Source organism: Oncorhynchus mykiss, chromosome 6 (genome assembly GCF_013265735.2).
Source record: "Oncorhynchus mykiss isolate Arlee chromosome 6, USDA_OmykA_1.1, whole genome shotgun sequence".
Taxonomy (NCBI): Eukaryota; Metazoa; Chordata; class Actinopteri; order Salmoniformes; family Salmonidae; genus Oncorhynchus; species Oncorhynchus mykiss.
Window position 1 is genome coordinate 72,283,013 of NC_048570.1, and position 24,631 is coordinate 72,307,643.

Below are 24,631 nucleotides of genomic sequence, written 5' to 3' on the forward strand. Positions count from 1 at the left end.
GTCCCAGAACTTTTTTGAGTTAGTGTTATGTCATTCTTGTGTCATTCTTGTGCGCTATTTCTATGCTTCCAGTTCTTAAGTTTTCTTTATGCGACTTTTACCTTTGGTTTTGTACACCAGCTTCAAACAGCTAATTTCCTGCAATTCTATAAAAGTTGCCATTGGGTGGAGAGAAATGTTTGCAATTTTATAAGTAATTTCATTCAATTCTACTAATTTTGCCATAGGATGGAGATAAATGTTTGCAGTTTTTAATATGATATTTGAGTGAGAGTGACAACAAAATCAATGAGGCTCCCCGGTTGATAATTGGACCATGATTACTAGAAGTTTAGATACAGTAGCTAGACTAACTTAACAATCAAAAATGATTTAGCTGATTGACTAATCGACTGACTGTCAGTGACTGACATAACAAGAGAAAAGCTGCTGAGGCACAACCAAATTTCAAAATTGCATCTTGTGTATTCTACTATTCTAACTCAAAACAGTAAGTTGACACCCTGACTGAGTCCCCCTCCAGTGTATTTTTTGTATTGCTAAATGAGAACAATTGTCACACTGTGGCCCTGAGACCTCAGGGTATTAAAGCCATAAGGGGCTGTAAGAGGTGTCAATGTGACTGCTTGCTTATAAGGATGATTTAGCCATCAGAGATATGCATCTTGTGAACATAACTGCATTCAGACATCTCAAGTTGTCGAGTACTCAGTCGCTCGCTTTCGTAGCCTAAAACCAAAGCGTCCATGGGTGCACGTGATACAGTAAACACAACAGCATCCGCGTGCCTGTAGCTGGTTTACCAGACCTAGTCTTGTATTAAAAAGCATGTTTTATGAAGTATTGCCATTCATTAAGTATTTATATTCCAGTAAAAGGCTTTATGTGTCCAGGAGCTTTGTCCACAAGTCATTGCTGGAAATCAAACACAGTAGACATTTTATCTACTATGTTTTAACAAAGAAAGAAGCTGGTCTGATCTAGCAGGGACTGATAAGATATTATATTTCCTTGCTGTATGAAAAGGCCCAACGTGATCAGACAAGACAATCACTGAAATACCCCTATAGATTTATATTTTAAGTTTTGCGGCCTAGATCATACTGAAGTTTAGACACACAAATGGAGTCATTCACAGCAACCCCCCCCCATAAGGAACTGAATCTAAAAGAGAATTTCCCAGTTCCTCTTTTACATAGTGCGTGTGTGTGTGGGTGGGTGTGTGAGTGTGTGTGTGTCTGCATGTGTGATGCTGAAAATGATGATGGTCAAGACTGAATCAAATCAAAGTTTATTTGTCACTGCGCTGAAGGTGTAGACCTTACAGTGAAATGCTTACTTACAGGCTCTAACCAATGGTGCGAGAAAAAAAAGGTGTGTGTGTGTGTGTGTGTGTAGGTAAGTAAAGAAATAAAACAACAGTAAAAAGACATTTGAAAATAAGAGTATATACAGACACCTGTTAGTTAGGCTTATTGAGGTAGTATGTACATGTAGGTATGGTTAAAGTGACTATGAATATATGATGAACAGAGAGTAGCAGAAGCGTAAAAAACGGGGTTGGCGGGTGGTGGGACACAATGCGTTTAGCCAATGTGCAGGAGCACTGGTTGGTCGGGCCAATTTAGGTAGTATGTACAGTACATGAATGTATAGTTAAAGTGACTATACATTTTAGATAAACAGAGGGTAACAGCAGTGTAAAAGAGGGGTTGGGGGGAGGCACACAATGCAAATAGTCCGGGTAAAAACTTTTGAGAAGCCTTTTTGTCCTAGACTTGGCACTCCAGTACCGCTTGCCATGCGGTAGTAGAGAGAACAGTCTATGACTGGGGTAGCTGGGGTCTTTGACAATTTTTAGGGCCTTCCTCTGACACCGCCTTGTTGACTAACAGTAGAAATGTAAAACCAAATTATAGGCCTGATTCTGTTGGAATGTTATCTGCCTATTTCCTGTAGCTTTTTACATTGTAAGAAACACACATTTAATGTATTGAGCCATTCATTCAAACACAGAACTGAAAGTGTGTTCTTGTCTTTCCCAAAATGGGATGAGCACAATGACGCCTGTTTAGGTTTCATCTTGTTTTTAGCTGTCGAAGGCCTAGTAATCTGAAGCCTTATGTAGTATGCAGTAGACCTGTATGTGGATGTACTCCGTAAAGCAAAGTACAGGGGAACAGAAATTACAGTATATCATACTCATCAAACGAACTATAGTGCTGTCCATAAGGCTGAGAGACTGACCTCTTACTGAGATGTCCACCAATCTCCACCTAATAGTTCATTTTAAACAGATCTGGGAAACCTGAATGATTAATGACAAAACAGCATATTTTTGTGTTTGAGAAAAAACTATATATTCAAAAAGAGAGTCGTTTGTGTGCTCTGAAAATAGCCGTGGTGAAAATAGCGTGCTGGGCTTGCTGTAACGTACATAGTGTATTAATACTAAATGTCATCAGTTTTGCTCAGACAGCTGTGATTAACATGGGGGCCATGGACAGGCTGTGTGGTTTTAGCAGACCTACAAGTGGTAGAAGGATGCAAGGGACTCAAATTATAACCCCAGACCATGCAAGCAAGGCAAACTGAAAAGCCACGTAAACCAAAATCCAACAAAGTACACCAACATCAAATGCACAGGCCTACCAAATTAAGATTGTTATACTGCAACCAGTAAGTCAAACTGATTGTTTGCCTTTGTTAATGTTGATTATTAAACAAAGAATACACTGTATTTGGTGCTCCTTAGCACATACAAATATGATCAGATAAGGTTATAACAATTCACAGAAAATTCAACATAGTCTTTGATAGAGATAAAGGAGAGGAAAAACAATAGAATACATGGACATCTATAATAAAAACACATTTGACTACATGGTTTTTGGTTGTGTGTTATATTAAGCTTTGAACAACCAAGGGAATATAATAATCATTCCGAAATTATCTTCAGTGCGATTTGGATCTTACTGTCTACAGTATTTCAAGTATCTGGTCATTATCAGACTGATGCACTCTTCCTCTGTCCAAATCTATACAAGCCTGTCAGTTGGAGGCTAGGCTTGTGACCTCACTTCTCTTCAAGTTAAAACAGAGATGTTGTGTCAGGGAGAGATACCTGAGACAGATAGGGCTGGTTTCCCAGACACGGCCTAGTCCTGGATAAAAAAGCATACTCATACTGTGTCCTATAAACCAGCCCATAGGGTCAGGAGAGAGGGTCATCTGTACCCAATGTGAGGAAGAATGGTGAATGGTGAGAAAAACACATTTGGTCAGAAAATAGAATAAAACATTTGCGATTTCTCAAGAATCCCCCCACCAACACTACTATTGTCTTAGGAGGTATTTTATCTCCTCTCCCTTAATCTCCACAGCTGTTGCAGGATTGCAAAAAGGCAGTGTCATGATTTTATCTGTCCAGCTAATCTACACACAGATGAAACAATTGTTTGGATAGAAATATAGCAGAATTAATCGATGTATGTGAGTCATTATTTCACTGATACGGCTAGAACTCAAGCTACTGGTTTGTTTTTTAATTGACATATTTACACCAGTTTATTTGAAGGGATAGCATAGTATAGGGAATAACAGGGGTCCAAGTGCCGAACGTTGCTGAACACCAAATCCAATGTACACACTGATACTGGTCTGCGAGATGACAATGTTAAATGCAAAATACAATTGTTATAATGTGGACCAGGCGACTATCAATCTGGCATTGAAACATGCTAAAAATGTTTAATATTAGATTTGTAATATTCATATAGATTTGTATAGTGTATGCAATGTATATGCATATGGATACCTGCACTTTAGCCACACAAAAAAACAAATATTTAATTTGGTTGGAAAAAGGGTCACAATGAGATGCAAAGATACTATCCACTGACAGATGATGCTATGCCAGAAGACTGACAGTTAAGACAGGCCTTGAAATGATTGGCTGGCTTGCGAGGCGATGCAATTGAGCCTTAATAAATGTGAGATGTTAGAATCTCCCCCTTACAAATCACCAATGACCAGGAACCGCCACCAGACACACTGAGATGTGTACACCCACAAAGATATACAGAAGTCAAAATATCAGGTTCCCTTTTAATTTTCAGTCACTGAGTAGGGCTAATTTATTTTATTTTCATAGACAAAATTTGAGAGAATAGCTTGGCTTACAAGTGGATAAAGTTGTGTAGGCAGAGAGAGACATTTTGGGTTTCGTTTGGTGAGAGGAAATTTGGTAAACGTTGTGCAATGGTGCGGGAAAAGTTTTGAAAGAGTGTGAGAAACAATTGAAGCTAAGTGCCTGAAGTAGGTCAGTTCAAGAAGAAGCCTTCATGTTGCATCCGTACAGAATGGAGGGGTACCTCATCTCACCTGGTCCTGTAAGTACACAATGTGTCAAACAATTTGTGTTAATTCAGTTATAGGCCCAAGTATATACAGGTATGTGGTTATTTGTTGAGTTTATGTACTTGTTTATATACCACAGGATGTACTTATACAGAAAATGCATCTCAAGCTCACTGAATTCAAGTTTGAATTTCATATTAACATTGAATTTTTCAAATTATGATAATTAATTCAAATATATTAAAATATTACTGTAACATCATTCAATTTCAAACTCTTAAACTGGTACACAATGTTGGTACTTTTGTGGTCTACATACTGTCAAAATAACAATATTTCTAACATAACAGTTTATACAACTAACAATATGTTTTGTTTCATAACAATCAATTTTGTAAGGTTATGACCAACCATGAAAAAACCCCAGCAAAAGTATTATAGTAAATGTCAATGAAGTTTAAAAAGCTCAAAATGTTGTTCAGCAATGTCATTATCAATAAACATTATCAAGGGAAGAAAGCAATTTGTATATAGATGTTGAGTGTCAGTTCCTTGGAAACAATGGTAAAACATTATGTGAAGTTTTGTCATGATTTCAGTTGAGGATATTATTGTTGTTTTAACAGGCATCAGAAGACATATACGAACCCGACATCTATAGACAACAGATGTCAGAATATTCATATCCCTATGTCATCGATGCAGAGAGTCAAGGAGGTGAGCTTCAAAACAATACAACATTTTTCCTAGTATTAATACCTCATGTATTATCTATTGATAATCTTGGTAACTATGATACAATGATATACATTTAAAATTGATTTTGCTTTCTCTGATGAACTTACCATCACATAATTGTAGACGAAATAAACCATTTGAAAATCACTTATACGGAAGTGAATAGTGCCGGCCCAACTAGATATGTGTTTGACCAGGCCTGAGGAAATCACACACAGTAGCTATACTCAAGACAATACTCTACATAAAAGGTATAAAGACACTGCAGCTGGAGCCAACCATGTTGCCCCCATGGAGTACAGGAAACAGATGCCATTTCTGTCAGGCACAACTTTCCCCCCTGGGGTTTATTGAAATGGAGAGGTTCGGTTGTATTTTCTCCTGTAATCAACTGATCCTACTGCAAGAATAAACTGGTAATTACTAGTAGGAACTGTAGAATTATAAAGGCTCTGCTCCATTTATCAAACTAAATTATTACAGTATGCTTGATAAATATAAAATCCTAAGAATGGCAAGTCTCTGGTGCAGTCTCAGGACAGAACACAACAGATCACTAAAACATGTTTACATGCAGAAAGTTTTTAGAGTTTCTACACGTTTTAACACATTTGTGACATTCAGGCTAAAAAAGAAAGAAAAAGACAACTGCCAAAGCAAAGATGTGTGAACAGGAAATTGCCTAAAACATGTTGCTTTAAATGAATAGCAGACATTGTGTATTTGGAATCTGTAGTCAAATAGGTTTTCTCTATTCTATGCCATCTGAACATTGCCATTTAGTGTACACTTCCTTCAGACCTACCTCTTACTCAATGAACAATTAAAATGTGTCTCTCTGTTCAGAACACTGGGACTATCACGCCACTCATCATGTTCATCCTCTGGACTTTGACAACCTCCAAGAGGGCCACTTCACTGAGCTCCAGAGTGTCCAGCAACTACATCTACCCAGTATGGCTCGTTACAGCGATGTTGACACTCTCTCTCTGGACCCTGGCCTTGGGGGACACAACCATGCCCTACCCCCACCGGTGAGCCCACCCCATGACCGCTGACCTCTCTTTTCCTCTAACACAGACCAAGTGTTTGAGTTGGTCATTCTTTTCAAGCAGATGTAGTGTACGTGACTAATAGAGAATGTTCTGAATGTTCAGGACTAAAGCAAGTAGCAGAATTCATTTACATGTCCCCTCTAGTGGCAATAGCAATGCTTCAGAAATGCTTAACAGATAAACATCAAATCAACCATCTCGCTTCAGATAAAGAAATTAGTATGAAAGCATATCGGGGCTACTGTTTGTTACTGGTGAGCTATGTTGCGTGGAGGATGTAGGGTGCGCCTACACACAGATGGTTTGACATTGTGGCCTTTTCCCAACTGGGGCCTGCTGGTGTTGCTACAGAACTATAATCTGCCAACTCACTAACGGCTGATGAACAAATAATTCTTTTTTTAACTAGAAGTGGCCTCCTCAACATTATGTCACACACACACACACACACACACACACAGAGAGAACACTGTCTGTCTTCTTAGTGTAATATTACACTTTAAACAGAGAGCATTAATTAATGAGAGTGGATGAGAATATCCTTAAAGATGCCTTTTCTATTTTTAAATGGAACTGACATACTGCCTCAGAGCAGAAACAGTGGGTTTTTAGAACTGTATGCTGAATGTTTTGCCAGGATTTTGCACAGCCAAACAGTCAAACTGCAATAACAGCAACCACACATCACACCTCATGCAGCGGGGCGGTGTCCTAAAATCTTTGCGACCGCTGGGCTAACTTGAGATGATTGTATTGTCAAGAACAGGTCAGTGGGCAGAGTTTAACAGATATACTACTCTTAAAAACATGGCGAAGGTTTGAACTGAGAATCATGTAAAGAAAACGTTGTTATTATGAGTAGGAAGACAAATATGACAATACCTCTAAAATACAACTGGTCTCCTGACTTGAAGCAAAGAGTCAAATGTAGCAAGCTAGCAGCGATATGCTAAGCTAATCAGAGCAAGAAAGCTAGCTAAGCATTTAGTAACCTCTTAGCTACTCATGTTGAATTAATAAATATAACTACTATAGCTAACTAGGTGTCAAATATACAAATAAGTCAGGTAACATTTGGTTTATTGAAATGTTAAGTTGAATAAGCTTTATGACAAAAACAACAGGGATGGATAGTTATGCTGCTCCAGGGGTATCAATATAAAATGCTAAGCAAAACAGAACTAGTTGGCTAGCAGATAGCTATATTTTACTAATGTTGAGTCAAAGAACAGAGCTAGCTAGCTAGGTCTCAAATATGCCAGTAAATGTTAGTTTGGGTGACGATAACAATAGAATTTAGAAAAGGGCAATTCCACGACTCAGATTTTTCACTTAAAATGTATATCAAACAAACAAAAAATATTTAAAAGTTTAACAAACCATACAGTGCACAAGGGCTAAGTTTAACAATTTACACAGAAACATTTACAAAAACACATTTACTAGAAGAACTGTGCAGATTCAAAGTTTGGTAACAGAATTTCTGTAAAATTTCAGAATTAGGACTCAACAATGTCTACAGAAAGAAGGGGGTGTCAGCTATGGCATGACACCTTGACTTTGAAAAAAATATATTTTTGTTATGGAACTACAATAGGTGAAGTGGATTTATAGGTGGTTAGAGCATTGGACTAGTAACCGAAAGGTTGCAAGTTCGAATCCCCAAGCCGACAAGGTACAAATCTGTAATTCTGCCCCTGAGCAAGGCAGTTAACCCACTGTTCCTAGGCCATCATTGAAAATAAGTTCTTAACTGACTTGCCTAGTAAAATAAAAAATGTAACAGAATTTCATCATGGGTCCCTGATACTACACAGAAATGGATAATTATGGATATGAATGTCATTCTCTTCATGGGGATCTATCCTAAATATGTACATATCCTCCTTTGCATATTTTGGGGATTATTCTACACAACGGCTATTACTTTAATGAGCTCTGCCCCCAAACAAGACCAAATTTGCTTGGTCCGAAAGGAACCAAATCTGAACCAGTCATAGACATACGTCTATGTTTCATAAGTTTGGACATCAAAGTACAGCACAGTAGAGTTCAGTAGAGTACAGTACAGCAGAGCACAGAACAGTAGAGTACAATCGAGTACAGTAGAGTACAGTAAAGTAGAGCTTAGTTCAGTACTTTACAATACAGTACTGTACTGTACTTTTCTTTACTGTACTGTGCTGAACTCTACTCAACTTTTATTTACTGTACTGTATAGTACTGTGCTGTCCAAACTTGTGAACCCAACTGTGGTTTGTGACTACTATGATTTCCCGTTGTAGCCAATTAAATTGCAGAAATTCCTTTACCGATTTTTGGGAAATTCCGTTACCAAATTTGGTTTGAATCATTTTTAATCATTTAATAATTTATTAACAAAATTGATATCAGTAAAATACTATAATAATTGATAGGTGTACTTGTTACATCTGTGACCTTTCTTTATCCTCCCTCATGAGGGAGAGTAATGAGAAAATATCTTAAAGATATGTGGGGTTTTGGTAACGGAATTTCAAAGCACAAGGCAATGTTTCTTAAACTTACAGAAGGCAGAAACATGTACCCTAAAGTAAATTTGAACGTGTTAATATTAGTTGGAAGGGGTCTTTTCTTAACATTAAAGTAATTTTTAGGATGGCAAATGGTTGAAAAATGTATATTTGCCTTAATTTCTCCTATGAACTTCACATGTTGGTGCTCATGGGTCCTTTTACATGGAAATGACCATATGTCCATGGCTGCCCCTAGGGCAGTAAATACTTTTTGTATTACCTTTTGTGCTTGAATTCTGCCCTTAGGGCACCAAAGTGATCCAAACCAAAATTAACATTACTGCACCCTGGGAAGCATTTAAACAATGCATTCCAGTTTGCTTAAAGTCTGCCCTCAGGGCACCAAGTGATCTTGACCCAAACTAACATTTCTGCCCCCACGGTAGCATAAACAGTCTATTCCATTTTTTTTGTTGATATCGCTTATTCATCTAAACTTTTAATAAAATAAATGTTAACTGACCTATTGGCAGATTTGAGACCTAACTTAATAGTTATTTTAATTTTATAATTCAACATTAGTAGGAGGTAGGTTTCTGCTCAGCTAAGCTACATTTAGCTTAGCATTTTACTTTTCTTCCCCCAGAAGTTTATATAGCTCATTTAACTAAATATTTTTGATAAAGTAAATGGGAGCCGATTTACAGGTATATTAGAGACCCAGCTAGTTCTATTCTATGACTCAATATACTATCTATTAATTCAACATTAGTAGCTAAGAGGTTACTAAATGCTTAGCTAGCTTTCTTGCTCTGATTAGCTTAGCATAAGGCTGCTAGTTTGCTACATTTTACTCTTTGCTTCAAGTCAGGAGACAAGTTGTATCTTGGAGATACTGTCACATTTGTTTGACTACTGTAGCACAAAAAGGATTTTAAAACATTACAACTTGTAACTCAAAGTTATTTACAAGATTCAGAGTTAGAAACCAATCGGATTGGTTCTGCCCTAAACCAATCAGATTCTTTCTGCCCTTAGAACAAAGTTGACTACACTTTAAGTAAATCTGCGTTGAAGCTCTTTTTCTCCCACATAAGTATTCATTCAACTCCACTGTCACTTGATAAATTCGAGGGAGTGGGTATTCACAGGAGGGTGTTGAGGGGAGGACAGCTCATAATAATGGCTTGAATGGAGTGTTTGATACCATTCCATTTATTCCGTTCCAGCCATTACTATGTGCCAGTCCTCCCTAATTAAGGTGCTACCAGCCACCTGTGGTGGGGATAAATGATTGGGGGAGTAAAAACGGTTGCCGTCATTAATAACACTTGCGCCTCACTGTGTATATAACATGATCAGCATGGTATCTCATTTGTTTAGTTGTAATTTCTCAGTGAATACTGCTCCAAAAATAATGTATTATAATTGGTTGTAATTGTAATGGTTTTGTATTGTACATGGTTATTGTTGTTTGTTGTGTCCAAGGTGTCATATTACCCTCGTGCCATGGGCTACTTGCACCCCTCTCCTCAGACGATGAGGAGCTCAGACGACGAGGAGCCAGGAGGCCGCAGCCCTCCACTAGAAGTGTCTGATGAAGAGTGTCTGAGAGACCACATTGCCCAAGTAACAAGGGGAGAATTGGGTAGGGAATTCTTTCATAAATGCTTACCTAATATCTCACATGATGATTTAGATTTTGAGGTGACAATAATCCTACCCCATGTAGGTCATAGGTAGGGAACCTCCTCAACTGATTCATTGCATGTTTAACCATTTTGTCATTTTGTCAACATTAATATAGGCAACAAGAAGAAGATCCGTCTGTACCAGTTCCTGCTGGATCTGCTGAGGAATGGGGACATGAAGGACAGTATCTGGTGGGTGGACAGGGACAAGGGCACCTTCCAGTTCTCCTCGAAACACAAGGAGGCACTGGCACATCGGTGGGGCGTACAGAAGGGCAACCGCAAGAAAATGACCTACCAGAAGATGGCACGGGCTCTTCGCAACTACGGCAAGACAGGCGAGGTCAAAAAGGTCAAGAAGAAGCTGACTTATCAGTTCAGTGGTGAAGTGCTAGGGGGGAGGTCTCACTTGGAGAGGAGGCCATATTCCCATTTGTAGAGGGAGAAACATAGTGGAAGTCCTGAAGAAGGGTAGAGTGAGAGAGAGATAGTTAACTGTATATAGTATGCAAGATGGTTATCAATGTAATAAATATTGATTGTGTTCAAATCAACAATAACTGTTTTTGCTGCTCTTGTAAAAAGCATTTATGTGAACGTCAAAGCCAATGTCTTAATGGAATCTGACAATTAGCAAGTTTTGCTCCTACAACTCAATAATTGCACAATCACATCTGGACCTTTTACATTCTATAGCATGTAGAAACAGGACCGTTTCAAATGATACTGTCAATCATTATCACCAGAAGGCTTACAGGAGTGGTAATACAGATGACCACTAGAAGTCCTCAGAGATCTCCTTTCTTAAAGCTGGCTGTTTTCACTGACTTCTACGCACTGTTGGACTCACTGACCATTGTGCACATTTGACATTGATTAGACTTGGATGCAATGTAAACAAACAAAAATACTATGATAAAGAACTCTTTAGCATTAATGAAATTGATTTGACACTCTGAGATGCACTGACGTTGGATATGCAATTCCTATTGCTTAACCTTTGGTGTAGCAGCACACAAACACAACATATTATACATTAGCTTTTGCTAATCAGAATTGAGAATTCAGCCAAGCCGTGGTATAAAGCTTGTATATTTGATTGATGGTATTATATGTGTATTACATACTAACTCATGTTAGCTCAAGACTTTGGGAAGGAAACCCTTCTGAACATTGGGTGGTTTAACCTGCAAACTTTTTGGACTGTCCCCTTGACCATTACTTCCCTGTAACAACCCATTGACTTGTTCCTGAAAGGAAAGAGGGTGAAGAGGCTTGTCACCCAGCCCTTATCATCTGCTTGTGCTCTGAGATATAGCACAGACCCTTGCCTCCTCCGAGCTAGGGTGCAATCTATTCCTAGCCTAGGAATACCAACACAGGGATATTTCTCCCATGCTCTCAATCATAGACCCCTGTTTAAACTGTGTGAAAGTGTATATGATAAGGTTGTTCTCCGTACTCTATGTGCTCTCTGTATAACACATGTTGGCATGTTTGTATGTTGGCATGACTCAATTACATATCTGCACGTGGTGAACTCGAAAGCATTTCTATTTCTCACACGTCATGTGGTTTTAGTTGACTCATCCTCACATTGTTCCAGCACATCACAGACTGGCTTTAGAAAATCCTCTGGGAATCACAGCCATCTACGCAGAACCCCAGTGGCCGAGCCAGATAATATATAGACATGTGGGCAGCCGTGGAAACTTTACTGGGCCCACTGGCAGCATACAAGGCCACCCCATTCCCCACCATCCACCCACCCCCAGCCCAGTTATGTGGCAGCCGAAGCCTGTAGGTGTAAATAATTATGGGTGCTGACACAGCTCAATGATGGGAGCACAGGGCACAGTCTGCAGTGAAAAGTGACCCAAAGTGAGGTATCCAGAGAGGGCACCATCAAGAGACAGATAATAGTTTTAAGTGTATTTTCCCTATGGCACCATAAAGCAATGAATAAATACAACTGAAAAGGAGACAAAGGACGGGGATAAAGTTAGAAAAATTCAATTTAATACTGCAAAATTTTAGAAACAGTGAGGATTGATTTAAGTGAACCCTCCTGCATTTATTACTGACTGAGCGATAATGCAAGGTTGAAAATAAAAACATACAGTTGAAGTCGAAAGTTTACTTACACTTAGGTTGGAGTCATTAAAACTCGTTTTTCAACTACTCCACAAATTTCTTGTTAACAAACTATAGTTTTGGCAATTCAGTTAGGACATCTACTTTGTGCATGACACAAGTCATTTTTCCATAAATTGTTTACAGACAGATTATTTCACTTATAATTTCCTGTATCACAATTCCAGTGGGTCAGAAGTTTACATACACTAAGTTGACTGTGCCTTCAAACAGCCTGGAAAATTCCAGAAAATTATGTCATGGCTTTAGAAGCTTTTGGTAGGCTAATTGACATCATTTGAGTCAATTGGAGGTGTACCTGTGTGGGTGTATTTCAAGGCCTACCTTCAAACTCAGTGTCTCTTTGCTTGACATCATGGGAAAATCCAAATAAATCAGCCAAGACCTCAGATTTTTTTTTTTGTAGACCTCAACAAGTCTGGTTCATCCATACCAAATAGATGGTATCATGAGGGAGGAAAATTATGTGGATATATTGAAGCAACATCTCAAGACATCAGTCGCAAATGGGTCGCAAATGGGTCTTCAAAATGGACAATGACCCCAAGCATACTTCCAAAGTTGTGGCAAAATGGCTTAAGGATAACAAAGTCAATTTCCACCGTGCTTCTACACCTGCATTGCTTGCTGTTTGGGGTTTTAGGCTGGGTTTCTGTACAGCACTTTGAGATATCAGCTGATGTACGAAGGGCTATATAAATACATTTGATTTGATTTTCTTTGAATTGGAGTGGCCATCACAAAGCCCTGACCTCAATCCTATAGAAAATTTGTGGAAAAGTGTGTGTAAGCAAGGAGGCCTGCAAACCTAACTCAGTTACACCCGGCACAGCCATAAGAGGACTGGCCACCCCTCATGGCCTGGTTCCTCTCCAGGTTTCTTCCTAGGTTTTGGCCTTTCTAGGGAGTTTTTCCTGGCCACCGTGCTTCTACACCTGCATTGCTTGCTGTTTGGGGTTTTAGGCTGGGTTTCTGTACAGAACTTTGAGGTATCAGCTGATGTAAGAAGGGCTTTATAAATACATTTGATTTTACACCATGGGCCAAAATTCCCCTAACTTATTGTGGAAAGCTGGTGGAAGGCTACTTGAAATGTTTGACCCAAGTTAAACAATTTAAAAGCAATGCTACCAAATACTAATTGAGTGTATGTAAATGTCTGACCCACTGGGAATGTGGGAAATAAAAGCTGAAATTAATAATTCTCTCTACTATTATTCTGACATTTCACATTCTTTTTTAAAAATGTTTACCCCCAATTTCATGGTATCCAATTGTTGTAGTAGCTACTATCTTGTCTCATCGCTACAACTCCCGTACGGGCTCGGGAGAGACGAAGGTTGAAAGTCATGCTTCCTCCGATACACAACCCAACCAGCCGCACTGCTTCTTAACACAGCGCGCATCCAACCCGGAAGCCAGCCGCACCAATGTGTCGGAGGCTACACCGTGCACCTGGCAACCTTGGCTAGCGGACATCCCTACCGACCAAGCCCTCCCTAACCCGGACGATGCTAGGCCAATTGTGCGTCACCCCACGGACCTCCCGGTCGCGGCCGGTTACGACAGAGCCTGGGCGCAAACCCAGGGACTCTGATGGCACAGCTGGCGCTGCAGTACAGCGCCCTTAACCACTGCGCCACCCGGGAGGCCCGACATTTCACATTCTTAAAATAAAGTGGTGATCCTAACTGATGATCACTAAAATGATCAGGACGTCGTGTTCAAGATCAGGGTCAGACATGCCTTATTATACCAAAATAGTTCGCCCACCTCCAAACTCCATAATATTTTACTCCAGTCAGTCTGTCATGTCCTCGCTATGCCACCAAGCCGAGGCTTCAGATGGTAGGCCCCTACTAATAAGATGCTAAGCTCCAGTGTGTCAGGCAACAGTGTATGATTCAACCAGAACAGGATTTATTTAGAGAGGGTAAAGGTCCCACATATATGTGTATTACTTCCTAGGGAAATTAGGTTCTGATGTAAAATTGACTGCCATTTGGAATGCTTGTTTTACATGAAAAGGTATTGTTACAGTACAAACATAAGGAAAAATATTTTGCTGTTTACAGTGCTGCCTGTTCAGAAAATTAATGTTACATTTTCCAGATGGATGATGGAAAGCTGTGCATACGGCCATGGAAGGATTCCTGAAAGTCCTGGAAGTCCTTGTTCACCAGGGGAAAAGCACTCACATTCCTGCCAACAGATAAAAGGATTGCTCTAGTCTCCTGTCTGCTGTTTTCTGAAGCGGCTACTACTTTTTACAAGGCCAGGCAGCGGCACAAATCTAGAAAGAGCAGGAAACCTCGCTGGGCTCAGGTTCTAAATTTAACCCCCCACCTCCCATTCCCTCCCTCCCTCCCTCGCTTTGCCTGTCATGCAGCTCAGGTGTTGGGAGAAGAGATGGTTGAAATATGGTCTGCAGGAGGTCAGAGGGGTCTGGGTGTTGTGTTAATGTGGGGTGGAGGGATAGGAAGGGATGAGGTGCACGTCTATTATCTCATTGCCGGACAGAAAGGGGATTGGGTCTAGACATCATGACAAAAGAGGTTGGGTTAGTGCTGTTGTGAAGGGGGGTTGCTCAGGAGCCCCACTATTAAACGCAAGTGGTGAGCTAGGAAGGAGCCTGTTATTTATTGTTGGTTACTTTCTGGAAGACACATTCAATCAGGATGCCAGAGCCGGTCAAAAAAACAGGTAAGTGTACCCGATCAGATTCCATCTCATTTTACTTCAGCATCACTGTATCTCCAGCTGCTATCTAAAGACGTCGCTGGATTTTTTTACCTCCTCTCCCTTTTCCCTCTGTAATAACAAATCCCCCCCAACCTGTGGGACTGGTGGGGCTTTTGATCACTGATCATCTCATGTCATAGTTTCTTGTCTTCACAGTTGCATTTCAGAGAGGTTACATTTGAAAGTTGTTGCTGTTACAAGGGGGAACTTTGCCAATGCCTGCCTCTTCAGCTTCATATTAGCTATGCATGTCTTCTGTGCAGTTTTTCTGTCTATTTGATCCATTGAAACTGTAAAGGGAGTGTACAGTGCATTTGGAAAGTATTCAGACCCCTTGACTTTTTCCCATTTTGTTATGTTACAGTCGTATTCTAAAATGGATTAAATTGTTTCCCCCCCCCTCATCAATCTTCACACAATACCCCATAATTACAAAGCAAAAACAGGTTTTTAGAAAGAATTTTAAATGTATAAAAAAATATCACATTTACGTAAGTGTTCAGACCCTTTACTCAGTACTTTGTTGAAGCACATTTGTCAGCGATTACAGCCTCCAGTCTTCTTGGGTATGACGTTACAAGCTTCGCACACCTGTATTTCGGGAGTTTCTCCCATTCTTCTCTGCAGATCCTCTCAAGCCCTGTCTGGTTGAATGGGGAGAGTCACTGCACAGCAATTTTCAGGTCTCTCCAGAGATGTTAGATTGGATTCAAGACCGGGCACTGGCTGGGCCACTCAAGGACATTCAGACACTTTTCTTGAAGCCATTCCTGCGTTTTCTTGGCTGTGTGCTTAGGGTTGTTTTCCTGTTAGAAGGTTAACCTTCGCCCCAGTCGGAGGTTGTGAGTGCTCTGGAGCAGATTTTCATCAAGGATCTCGCTGTACTTTGCTCCATTCATCTTTCCCTCGATCCTGACTAGTCTCCCAGGTATGATCTGTTTCACCGTTTAGAAATGATAGCACTTTATGCATCTAGTCCACCCATTTGAAGGTGTCATATTTGGACCAATTCACTTGATTACAAATAATAATGTAAGAGTGAGAAAGTTACAGAGGAATAAATATCATACCCCCCCCCCCCCCCAAAAACAAAATGGTGAGAGGTTAGCATGTTTTTGGGTCATGACCTTTGTGAATCTGTAACTTTCTCACTCATCATTAATCACGATTCATTCATGATTCTCTCTATAAACATGGTAGCATCCACATTAATGTAGAAACATATTTGATTCTTATTTACAATAAAAGTGACTCCAAAATGAAACAATATATTATTTATCATTCATAGCTATTGGGCCCAACATAACCAAAACCAACTGCAAATGCATCCAATAAGTTCACACAGTCACAAGCTTGATGTAGTCATTGCGTGCTATGAATATGGGAACAAATACAAAACTTTTGACAAAACGTTATACATTGTCAGTGAATTTGTTCAAATACTTATGACACCTTCAAATGGGGGGACTAGATACATGAAGTGCATTGATTTCTAAACGGTAAAACAGATATGTATGAAAATACCCACAAATAAAAGGTGACATTCTGTACTGTCGCCTCATATAAAACATTTGATCTCAAAGTTTTAGCTTCACTGTCCAAATAAATACATGGGGGATTGTACGTAAGCCCAAGTTCTAAATTCAGAGTGCATCATTTCATGCACCACTGAGTTCATGTGTAAACATCACTCATCGTGTGCAGATGATCCAGAAATGCCTCACAGGATTCTAACCAGACAAATGACTTTCCAGTTTTTTGGGTCAGACGGAAAACATTGCCATTCACTGTGGAAAGAGCCACTCAACAGATCAGATGACAATGCAGTCTCCTCCCAGTATCAGTTACTCAGATACAATATGTCTGCTAAGCGTTCAAGATCTCCCAAAGTAAAACAGTCATGGGCTGTTTGAGTAATTCAGCATTAACATCAAGACCCTGTTATCAACAGATAATTATTCTGTACATCTGTTTTTTGTTGAAGTGTCTTTTAAATGTAGAATGAGTCTCTCTACTGATACAAAGATGCTTTGCACTGCATCTGAAAAGGGGTTTTGAATTCCCCAACTGATGAAGAAATTGTTTGTGGGGAAACTATTTGGACTGAAATAAAACAAGAACTAGAAGATACAGGTGAACTATATAAGTTAATTGGGTAAACACTTCCTGGTCCTAATGCTAGCTAACTGCTTTGCTTGCTTGTTATTTTTTCCTTTTCTTTTTACAATAACGATTGTTAGTTCAAAATATGTTTCAACCCTCATATTATATATTTTTTCTCATTTACTTTACTTTATATGGAGGAATTTGAGCGAAGTGTAATATAAATAGGCTCAATAAATACACAGTTGAGGTTAAGGAGGAGATACCAGTCATCAATAGCCTGAAAAGGGAGCACACTTGGAAGCCCAGAACAGGCGTAACATTCTTTCTATGCTCCCTGCGCAACTAAAATAGTGTCTCACTAATCCCTCTACTGTGCTACCTGTGCCCCTGTCACTGAGGTTGCCTGCTGAGTGCATTTATTAGTGGGGCACAAATGCATTCTATATTTAAACCCATAGGGTTGTCTTGCTCCATGTGGAGGTCATTTCATTCGAGATGTAATGGGCTGATTGGAAACCATTCTCTGGTTAGAGGGTAATAAAACACCTGATACGACTCACAGAGAGGAGGAATGTATTAGACAATAAAAACCTCTCATTAACAACACATTGGAGAGCTCTGATATCAACCCACTGCAATGCAGATGATTGCAATGATAAGATCAGCCTTTTCAACATTTATCAATTTCACTTGATTAATTCAACTGAGTTTAAAATAGGGGTACAATTAAGGTTACTGTATATACAGTGCATTAGGAAAGTATTCAGACCCCTTGACTTTTCCCACATGTTGTTACATTACAGCCTTATTGTAAAATTGATTAAAACATTTTTTTGCCCCTCATCAATCTACACACAATATCCCACAATGACAATTCAAAAACAGGTATTTGAATTTTTGCAAATTTATAAACATTTTAAACCGGAAATATCACATTTTCATAAGTGTTCAGATCCTTTACTCAGTATTTTGTTGAAGCACCGTGGCAGTGATTACATCCTTGAGTCTTCTTGGGTATGATGCTACAAGCTTGTATTTGGGGAGTTACTTCCATTCTTCTCTGCAGATCCTCTCAAGCTCTGTCAGATTGGATGGGGAACGTCACTGCACAGCTATTTTCAGGTCTCTCCAGACATGTTCGATCGGGTTCAAGTCTGAGCTCTGGCTGGGCCACTCCTACATTTTCTTGGCTGTGTGCTTAGGGTTGTTTTCCTGTTAGAGGGTTAATCTTTGCCCCAGTCGGAGGTCCTGAGTGCTCTGGACCAAGTTTTCATCAAGGATCTCTCTGTACTTTACTTCGTTCATCTGTCACACGATCCTGACTAGTCTCCTAGTCCCTGCTGCTGAAAAACATACCCACAGCATGATGCTGCCACCCCCATGCTTCACCGTAGGGATGGTGCCAGGTTTCTTTCAGAAGTGATCATTGGCATTCAGGTCAAAGAGTTCAATCTTGGTTTCATCAGACCAGATAATCTTGTTTCTCATGGTCTAAGAGTCCTTTAGGTGCCTTTTGGCAAACTCCAAACGGGTTGTCATGTGCCTTTTACTGAGGAATACCTTCCATCTGGCCACTCAAATATTTTTTAATTTACCTTTATTTAACTAGGCAAGTCAGTTAAGAACAAATTCTTATTTTCAATGACGGCCTAGGAACAGTGGGTTAACTGCCTGTTCAGGGGCAGAACGACAGATTTGTACCTTGTCAGCTTTGGGGTTTGAACTTGCAACCTTCCGGAATATAAAGGCCTGATTAGTGGATTGCTGCAGAGATGGTTGTCCTTCTGGAATGTTCTCCATCTCCACAGAGGAACTCTGGAGCTCTGTCAGAGTGAAAATCGGGTTCTTGGCCACCTCCCTGACCAAGGCCCTTCTCTCCCAATTGCTCAGTTTGGACAGGCGGCCAGCTCTAAGAAGAGTCTTGGGGGTTCCAAAGTTCTTCCATTTAAGAATGATAGAGGCCACTGTGTCCTTGGGGACCTTTAACGCTGCAGAAATGCTTTGGTACCCTACCCCAGATCTGTGCCTTGACACAATCCTGTCTCGGAGCTCTACAGACAATTCCTTCGACCTCGTGGCTTGGTTTTTGCTCTGACATGTGCGGTCAACTGTGGGACCTTATATAGACAGGTGTGTGCCTTTCCAAACAATGTCCAATCAGTTAAATTTGCCACAGGTGGACTCCAATCACATTGTAGAAACATCTCAAGGATGATCAATGGAAACAGGATGCACCTGAGCTCAATTTCAAGTCTCATAGCAAAGGGTCTGAATCCTTACGTAAATAAGGTATTTCAGTTATTTATTTTTTATAAATTTGCAAACATTTCGAAAAACCTGTTTTTGTTTTGTCATTATGGGGTATTGTGTGTAGATTAATGAGGGAAACAATTTCTTGAATCCATTTTAGAATACGGCTGTAACGTAACAAAATGTGGGAAAAGGAAAGGGGTCTGAATACCTTCGGAATGCACTGTATAACCTTATTTGTAATTTTTCTGAAGTGCTAACATTTAGATAATAGAACTACTATCTTGTATCATCATAGTGCACCTCAAAGGTTTTACATCACAATTTACTGCAAAAATGCATGATAAACTGGGCATCTTAAAGGGAATAATATCATTCTAACCCATCCTTCCCTCTCCAGTCTCAGCATTTGCCAAGAAACCAAAGACTCAGGTGGCAGAGGAAGGGGCAACAGTAGTTTTTGAGACAGAGACAGAGAAGCCTGATGCGAAGGTGAGATGGCAGTGCAACACAAAGGACCTTGTCTCTGACGACAAGTATGTGATCAAGGCAGATGGAAACAAGCACTCACTTACCATCCAAGCAGTCACCAAGGAGGACGGCACTGCCTATGCAGTGATTGCCGGAGGGTCAAAAGTCAAGTTTGACCTAAAGGTGAAGGAGAAAGAAGTCATGGAGGAAGTCAAATTGGAATTGAAGGAGAAAGTGAAGGAGGAAGTGAAGGAAAAGAAAGGTGGGAGTCTATGAGGCTGTAGACCTGTGTCCAGAGCCATACTCACCTATGAGCCCGAGGAGCACCGAGCACAGAGGCCACCAGACACCATAAACATGTTTGTTGATCACTGAGCACTGTTTGTTGCACTGGTTGTTATCACCTCAATCACAGTCTGTTTTAGACAATCATTCAGTATGTTTAATTTCATCAAGCACAGAGCACAGTGTGTACTGTAACATTACCTACATAGTTGATCACACAGCAACATGTACCCTTTCAGCCTGGCAGTAGGAACTGTGTGTGGTTTGATAAGATGGAAACATGTCTGGGGTCAGAGAGAGACAGTGGCTGTGGAGAGCTCAGACTTGGAGCAGCTCCAGCCTGTCCAGGGCTGCTGTGATTCACATCAAACCCTCCCTGATGACCTTCACCCTGGCCTGACACAAACAGATTGTTTCCTCATGAGTAACCACAGCAGCAAGTGCTCAGGATAGATAGCCACAAGAGGCATCTGACAGGAGATAACACAGTGCACATGGAAACTTGATCCGTTCAAAGTTGATAAATGGAAATATTTGCAAGATAAGCTTAGACAAATGTGTAAAATAGGGACCTTGTAGTAGTGGTAAGGGCAGAAATGTTGCTAGAGGCAGGCAGGTTCAGGTGCAGAAGTTGTGCTTTTATTTATGTCAATGGGGATCCAGACATTCAATTGACAATATTGACAAAGTAATCAAAAATAGACATTTCCAAACTTCTAATAACACTTACAATGAAAAATAAAATGCTTAGAGGGAGGCAAATATGTCTACTTCAGACTCAGGTTGGGGTATAACAGGCTCACATCAGCCTCCTAAAAATGACCCAAACAGGCAATTATATTTTTATAGCTCCCCCCTGGGACATACCTCTGTCAAAATGACAGTTAACAATAACTGGTAATGTAAAATGCATATTCATTCCAAAATCCTTCATTACCCTTCAATGTGGAATAATAGTCTAAAGCAGACATAATAATCATCAGAACTTATTTAATTCACAATTCACAGTCGAGTCATTCATAATACTGGCGTCCTCACGGGGAGGCCACCTACAACTATTAGAAAGCGCCCGCGCACGAATACATTACAGATAGGCCCACTCAGAGCCATCTAGCAAAAGATTGTCTATTATATTTACAAGATGGTCTATTTACCGCTCCAACAATGGAAATACACATCCTTTAAAGATGGAAGGCAGGCAGGCAGGAAGAGGTGAGATCAGGTGGGACCATTCCAGCTAATGAGAGGGAAGATACGCCTATGGAAACCATAGGCCTATGGAAACAAAGCACTCTCAAATGCTAAGATATTTTATGGGTTAAGAGAGAGCATGCGCATAGGCTAAGTTTCACCACAAAATGTAACCCCTTGAGCATCCCATTGATTCCTGCATGATGCCCCTCCTCGATCATCTCATTAATTCCTGCATGAATGCCACCCCCCCCCAAAGCATGCCATCTTCCTGCTTGTGTGACACTTTTGATATTGTGTATTTCCCCGGATTGTCTATGCAATTAAAATGTGGGTCAAAAGGGAATGAAAGTATTATCTGAGTTTTTCATTGGTCCACCACCAACATTCAGCCAACTTGTCACAACTGTGGGAAGCATTGGAGTCAACATCGGCCTTGGGGGGTGTGCAACTCAATATTAGGAAGGTGTTCGTAGACTTAGTGTATATGGCCTACAGTCGAAGGTACACTTAGTCTACTAACTAGAGAAACATTCAGTTCTATGAGTCTCCCATTGTTAACTCTTTGTTAACAGAGGAAGCCCAGGGTGGAGCAGGGGACCCAGCAGCTTCAGAGCCAGCTGCTACAGACACTTTAGCTCCAGCGGAGGCCCCAACCCCAGCAGAGAACCCTGCAGCAGCGGACACTACACCAGCAGCACCTCAGCCAGGTGCCAATATACAGGCACATGACACTCCAGGATTTGATGGTTAGACCAATGTTTACAGAGTGTTCCACCGATCCTTTGAGCTACTGGATACACGCTTGTGGTGATGTTGTAGGGTCACAATGCATGGAAATGGATACATTGTAATTTGCTTCACTGAAAAACTTGTGCACTGCGCTTGCCAGTATCACAATTTAGCTTTGTATCAGCCTCACAACCTTCCACGGAGCTTCTGTGAAGAAAAAAAACACAAAAAACAGATGGTTTAACAATCCTTGGTAGTTTACTTGCTCCCAGCTTCTCCCTAGCTATGTCCTGTTTAAACTTTTCCTGTTCATTTCCCAGAAAGTCAAGCCCCTGACATGAAGACAGACCTCACTGGCCTGTTTACAGAGAAACCCCAGAGTGGGGAGGTCACTGTGGGTGAGTGACACCATTACATCTTAGTCATTTAGCAGACACTCTCCTCCAGAGCGACTTAGTTAGACACCAGACATGGTAACATTAGGGAACAGTACCCCAGAGATCATAACCATTCATGCAAGCCATTCATAAAGATGCTATGGGCATGTCAAAGCATGTTTCTCTACTGTTGTGTCCAGGTGAGAACATCAATTTTGTGGCTAAAGTGAATGCTGCTTCACTGCTGAAGAAGCCCACCATCAAGTGGTTTAAGGGGAAGTGGATGGACCTGGCTAGCAAGTCTGGAAAGAACCTGCAGCTCAAGGAGCTTTATGATCGTAACTCTAAGGTTAGACTTTTTCCCCATCCATGGGCATGTTACATACTGTTGTCATCAATGTACAGTTCTGAACATCATGATAGGTTGGACGCTGCAATGAGCTGTTAAAAGTTGTTCAGGAAAGTCCTAGAGATCACCTTGCAAAAGACTTCAGAGGTTTTATGGTTTTGGTTGACATTATTATTACCAGGAATTATTTTGCCTTTGATTTCAGGTCTACACCTTTGAGATGCAGATCATTGCAGCCAAGCCCAGCTTCGCTGGAGCTTACAGGTGTGAGGTGTCATCCCGGGACAAGTTTGACAGCTGCAACTTTGACCTAACTGTGCATGGTGGGTGCCCTCACACACAGTACAATCACTAGGGGCAGATTAACAGAAATTACAATTGTTCTTATTTTCTCCTTAGTGCCTGCCTTTCCTTGCTAAATCATACAGTAAATATCAGTTATTTTTTATAGTACCTGTGGTATAAAAATCAATGATAGAGAAGAGATAACTGATTATTCTATAATGTTTCAGAGGCCCGGGCTGTGGAAGGGTTTGACATCAGGGCAGCTTTCAGGCGCACGTAAGCTCAAACATTTCTTTCTTTCTGTGTGTGTGTGTGTCACAGGAGGTTGGTGGCACCTTAATTGGGGAGAACGGGCTCAAGTGGCTCAATGGCTGGAGTGGAATAAATGGAATGGTATCAAATACATGGTTTGATGCCATTCCATTCTCTCTGATCCAGCCATTATTATGAGCCATCCTCCCCTCAGCAGCCTCTACTGGTGTGTGTGTGTGTGTGTGTGTGTGCGAGTGCGAAAGTTAAAGGTATATCAAGTTGTTATTTAGCAAGCTGTATCAACAAAACAACACAAATTAACTTTGTACAATGGTATTAACAAAAGCATTTTTCGACAGCCCCAAACTAGCAGTCTGTGCATGTTGTTGGACGGCTATTCAAATGCTTCTCTTTTTTTGTATACATTATGTGCCAATACACAATAAGTAAATAGGGTGTAATAGTATCTATACAGTCCTTTGGATATGTGAGAGAAATAACTATCTGGCAATGCCAACTTGTCAGGAGTGGAGCTGCTAGGAAGAGAAGTGTACCATCAGGAAGGTAGTGGCGGAGGGGTGTTTGCTGCAACATTGGTGGTTCATATCCAAACACTGGGGCCCCTGATTACCAAAAAGACTTCAGGGAAAGGTTTTCAGTCCATCTTTTTCTCTGCTTTCCTTTTTGGCCAAACAGAGCCCGTTTCTGGGAATATGTAACTTCCTCGCTGGAATTTGAGAAGACAGCCTTGGTGTGAAAGAGACAGGGTTTGACCTAACTCAGAGACCACCTTAGATGTTAAATCCACTGGGTCATCCTTTAGCTTGACAGATTGAACACTGTCATCGTGCCAACTTTGACAGAACCAGCTTCTGGTCTGGAGGTGAGAGAGTACAATAGGCAGGGTTAACAAGCAGCTTAACAGCACACCAACTTTATATGTCACTCAAACGCTCTCTCTGATCTACCACGGGGTCATTATCAAAACAGTGGAGCCAGCTGCACAAACAGTGAGCCGACATAGTGAGTTTTCGTCTTGCCCCTGGTTTGTTGGTATTGAAAGTGCCAGGATGTGTTAAGACACACAGGCTTTTCTGTG

General features: G+C 40.6%; 2 protein-coding genes across 11 annotated transcripts in view; both read left to right on the forward strand.

Annotated features, from left to right (window-relative positions):
- The first annotated feature begins 4,018 nt into the window (after window positions 1–4,018).
- Window positions 4,019–11,885, forward strand: LOC100136249 (Spi-1/PU.1 transcription factor). Of its 2 annotated transcripts, none has more exons than XM_036979109.1 (5): window positions 4,019–4,391; window positions 4,986–5,076; window positions 5,944–6,131; window positions 10,121–10,295; window positions 10,455–11,885. In XM_036979109.1, exons 1-5 carry the CDS (start codon window positions 4,344–4,346, stop codon window positions 10,775–10,777), a joined length of 825 nt encoding a protein of 274 aa, XP_036835004.1. In that variant the 5' UTR covers window positions 4,019–4,343; the 3' UTR covers window positions 10,778–11,885.
- Window positions 11,886–14,980: 3,095 nt separating this feature from the next.
- mybpc3 (myosin binding protein C3) overlaps window positions 14,981–24,631 on the forward strand; it is a 41,972-nt gene continuing 32,321 nt past the window's right edge. For 2 of the 9 annotated variants that reach the window (XM_036980894.1, XM_036980896.1), the window contains exons 1-7: window positions 14,981–15,195; window positions 19,991–20,323; window positions 22,113–22,286; window positions 22,590–22,667; window positions 22,847–22,995; window positions 23,201–23,318; window positions 23,508–23,556. In XM_036980894.1, the coding sequence (XP_036836789.1) occupies window positions 15,171–15,195; window positions 19,991–20,323; window positions 22,113–22,286; window positions 22,590–22,667; window positions 22,847–22,995; window positions 23,201–23,318; window positions 23,508–23,556 (926 nt within the window). In that variant the 5' untranslated portion in view covers window positions 14,981–15,170. The remainder of the gene's footprint in view (window positions 15,196–19,990; window positions 20,324–22,112; window positions 22,287–22,589; window positions 22,668–22,846; window positions 22,996–23,200; window positions 23,319–23,507; window positions 23,557–24,631) is intronic. The other 7 variants (XM_036980895.1, XM_036980898.1, XM_036980897.1 and 4 more) reach the window with 6 other exon arrangements.

Bases quoted from the DNA above. Each gene is read 5' to 3' on its own strand.
- LOC100136249 (XM_036979109.1), top strand. From the start codon at position 4,344: ATGTTGCATCCGTACAGAATGGAGGGGTACCTCATCTCACCTGGTCCT. The intron at 6,132-10,120 runs GTGAGCCCACCC...TGGTTATTGTTG, and splicing joins ACCATGCCCTACCCCCACCG to TTTGTTGTGTCCAAGGTGTC. The intron at 10,296-10,454 runs GTAGGGAATTCT...ACATTAATATAG, and splicing joins AGTAACAAGGGGAGAATTGG to GCAACAAGAAGAAGATCCGT.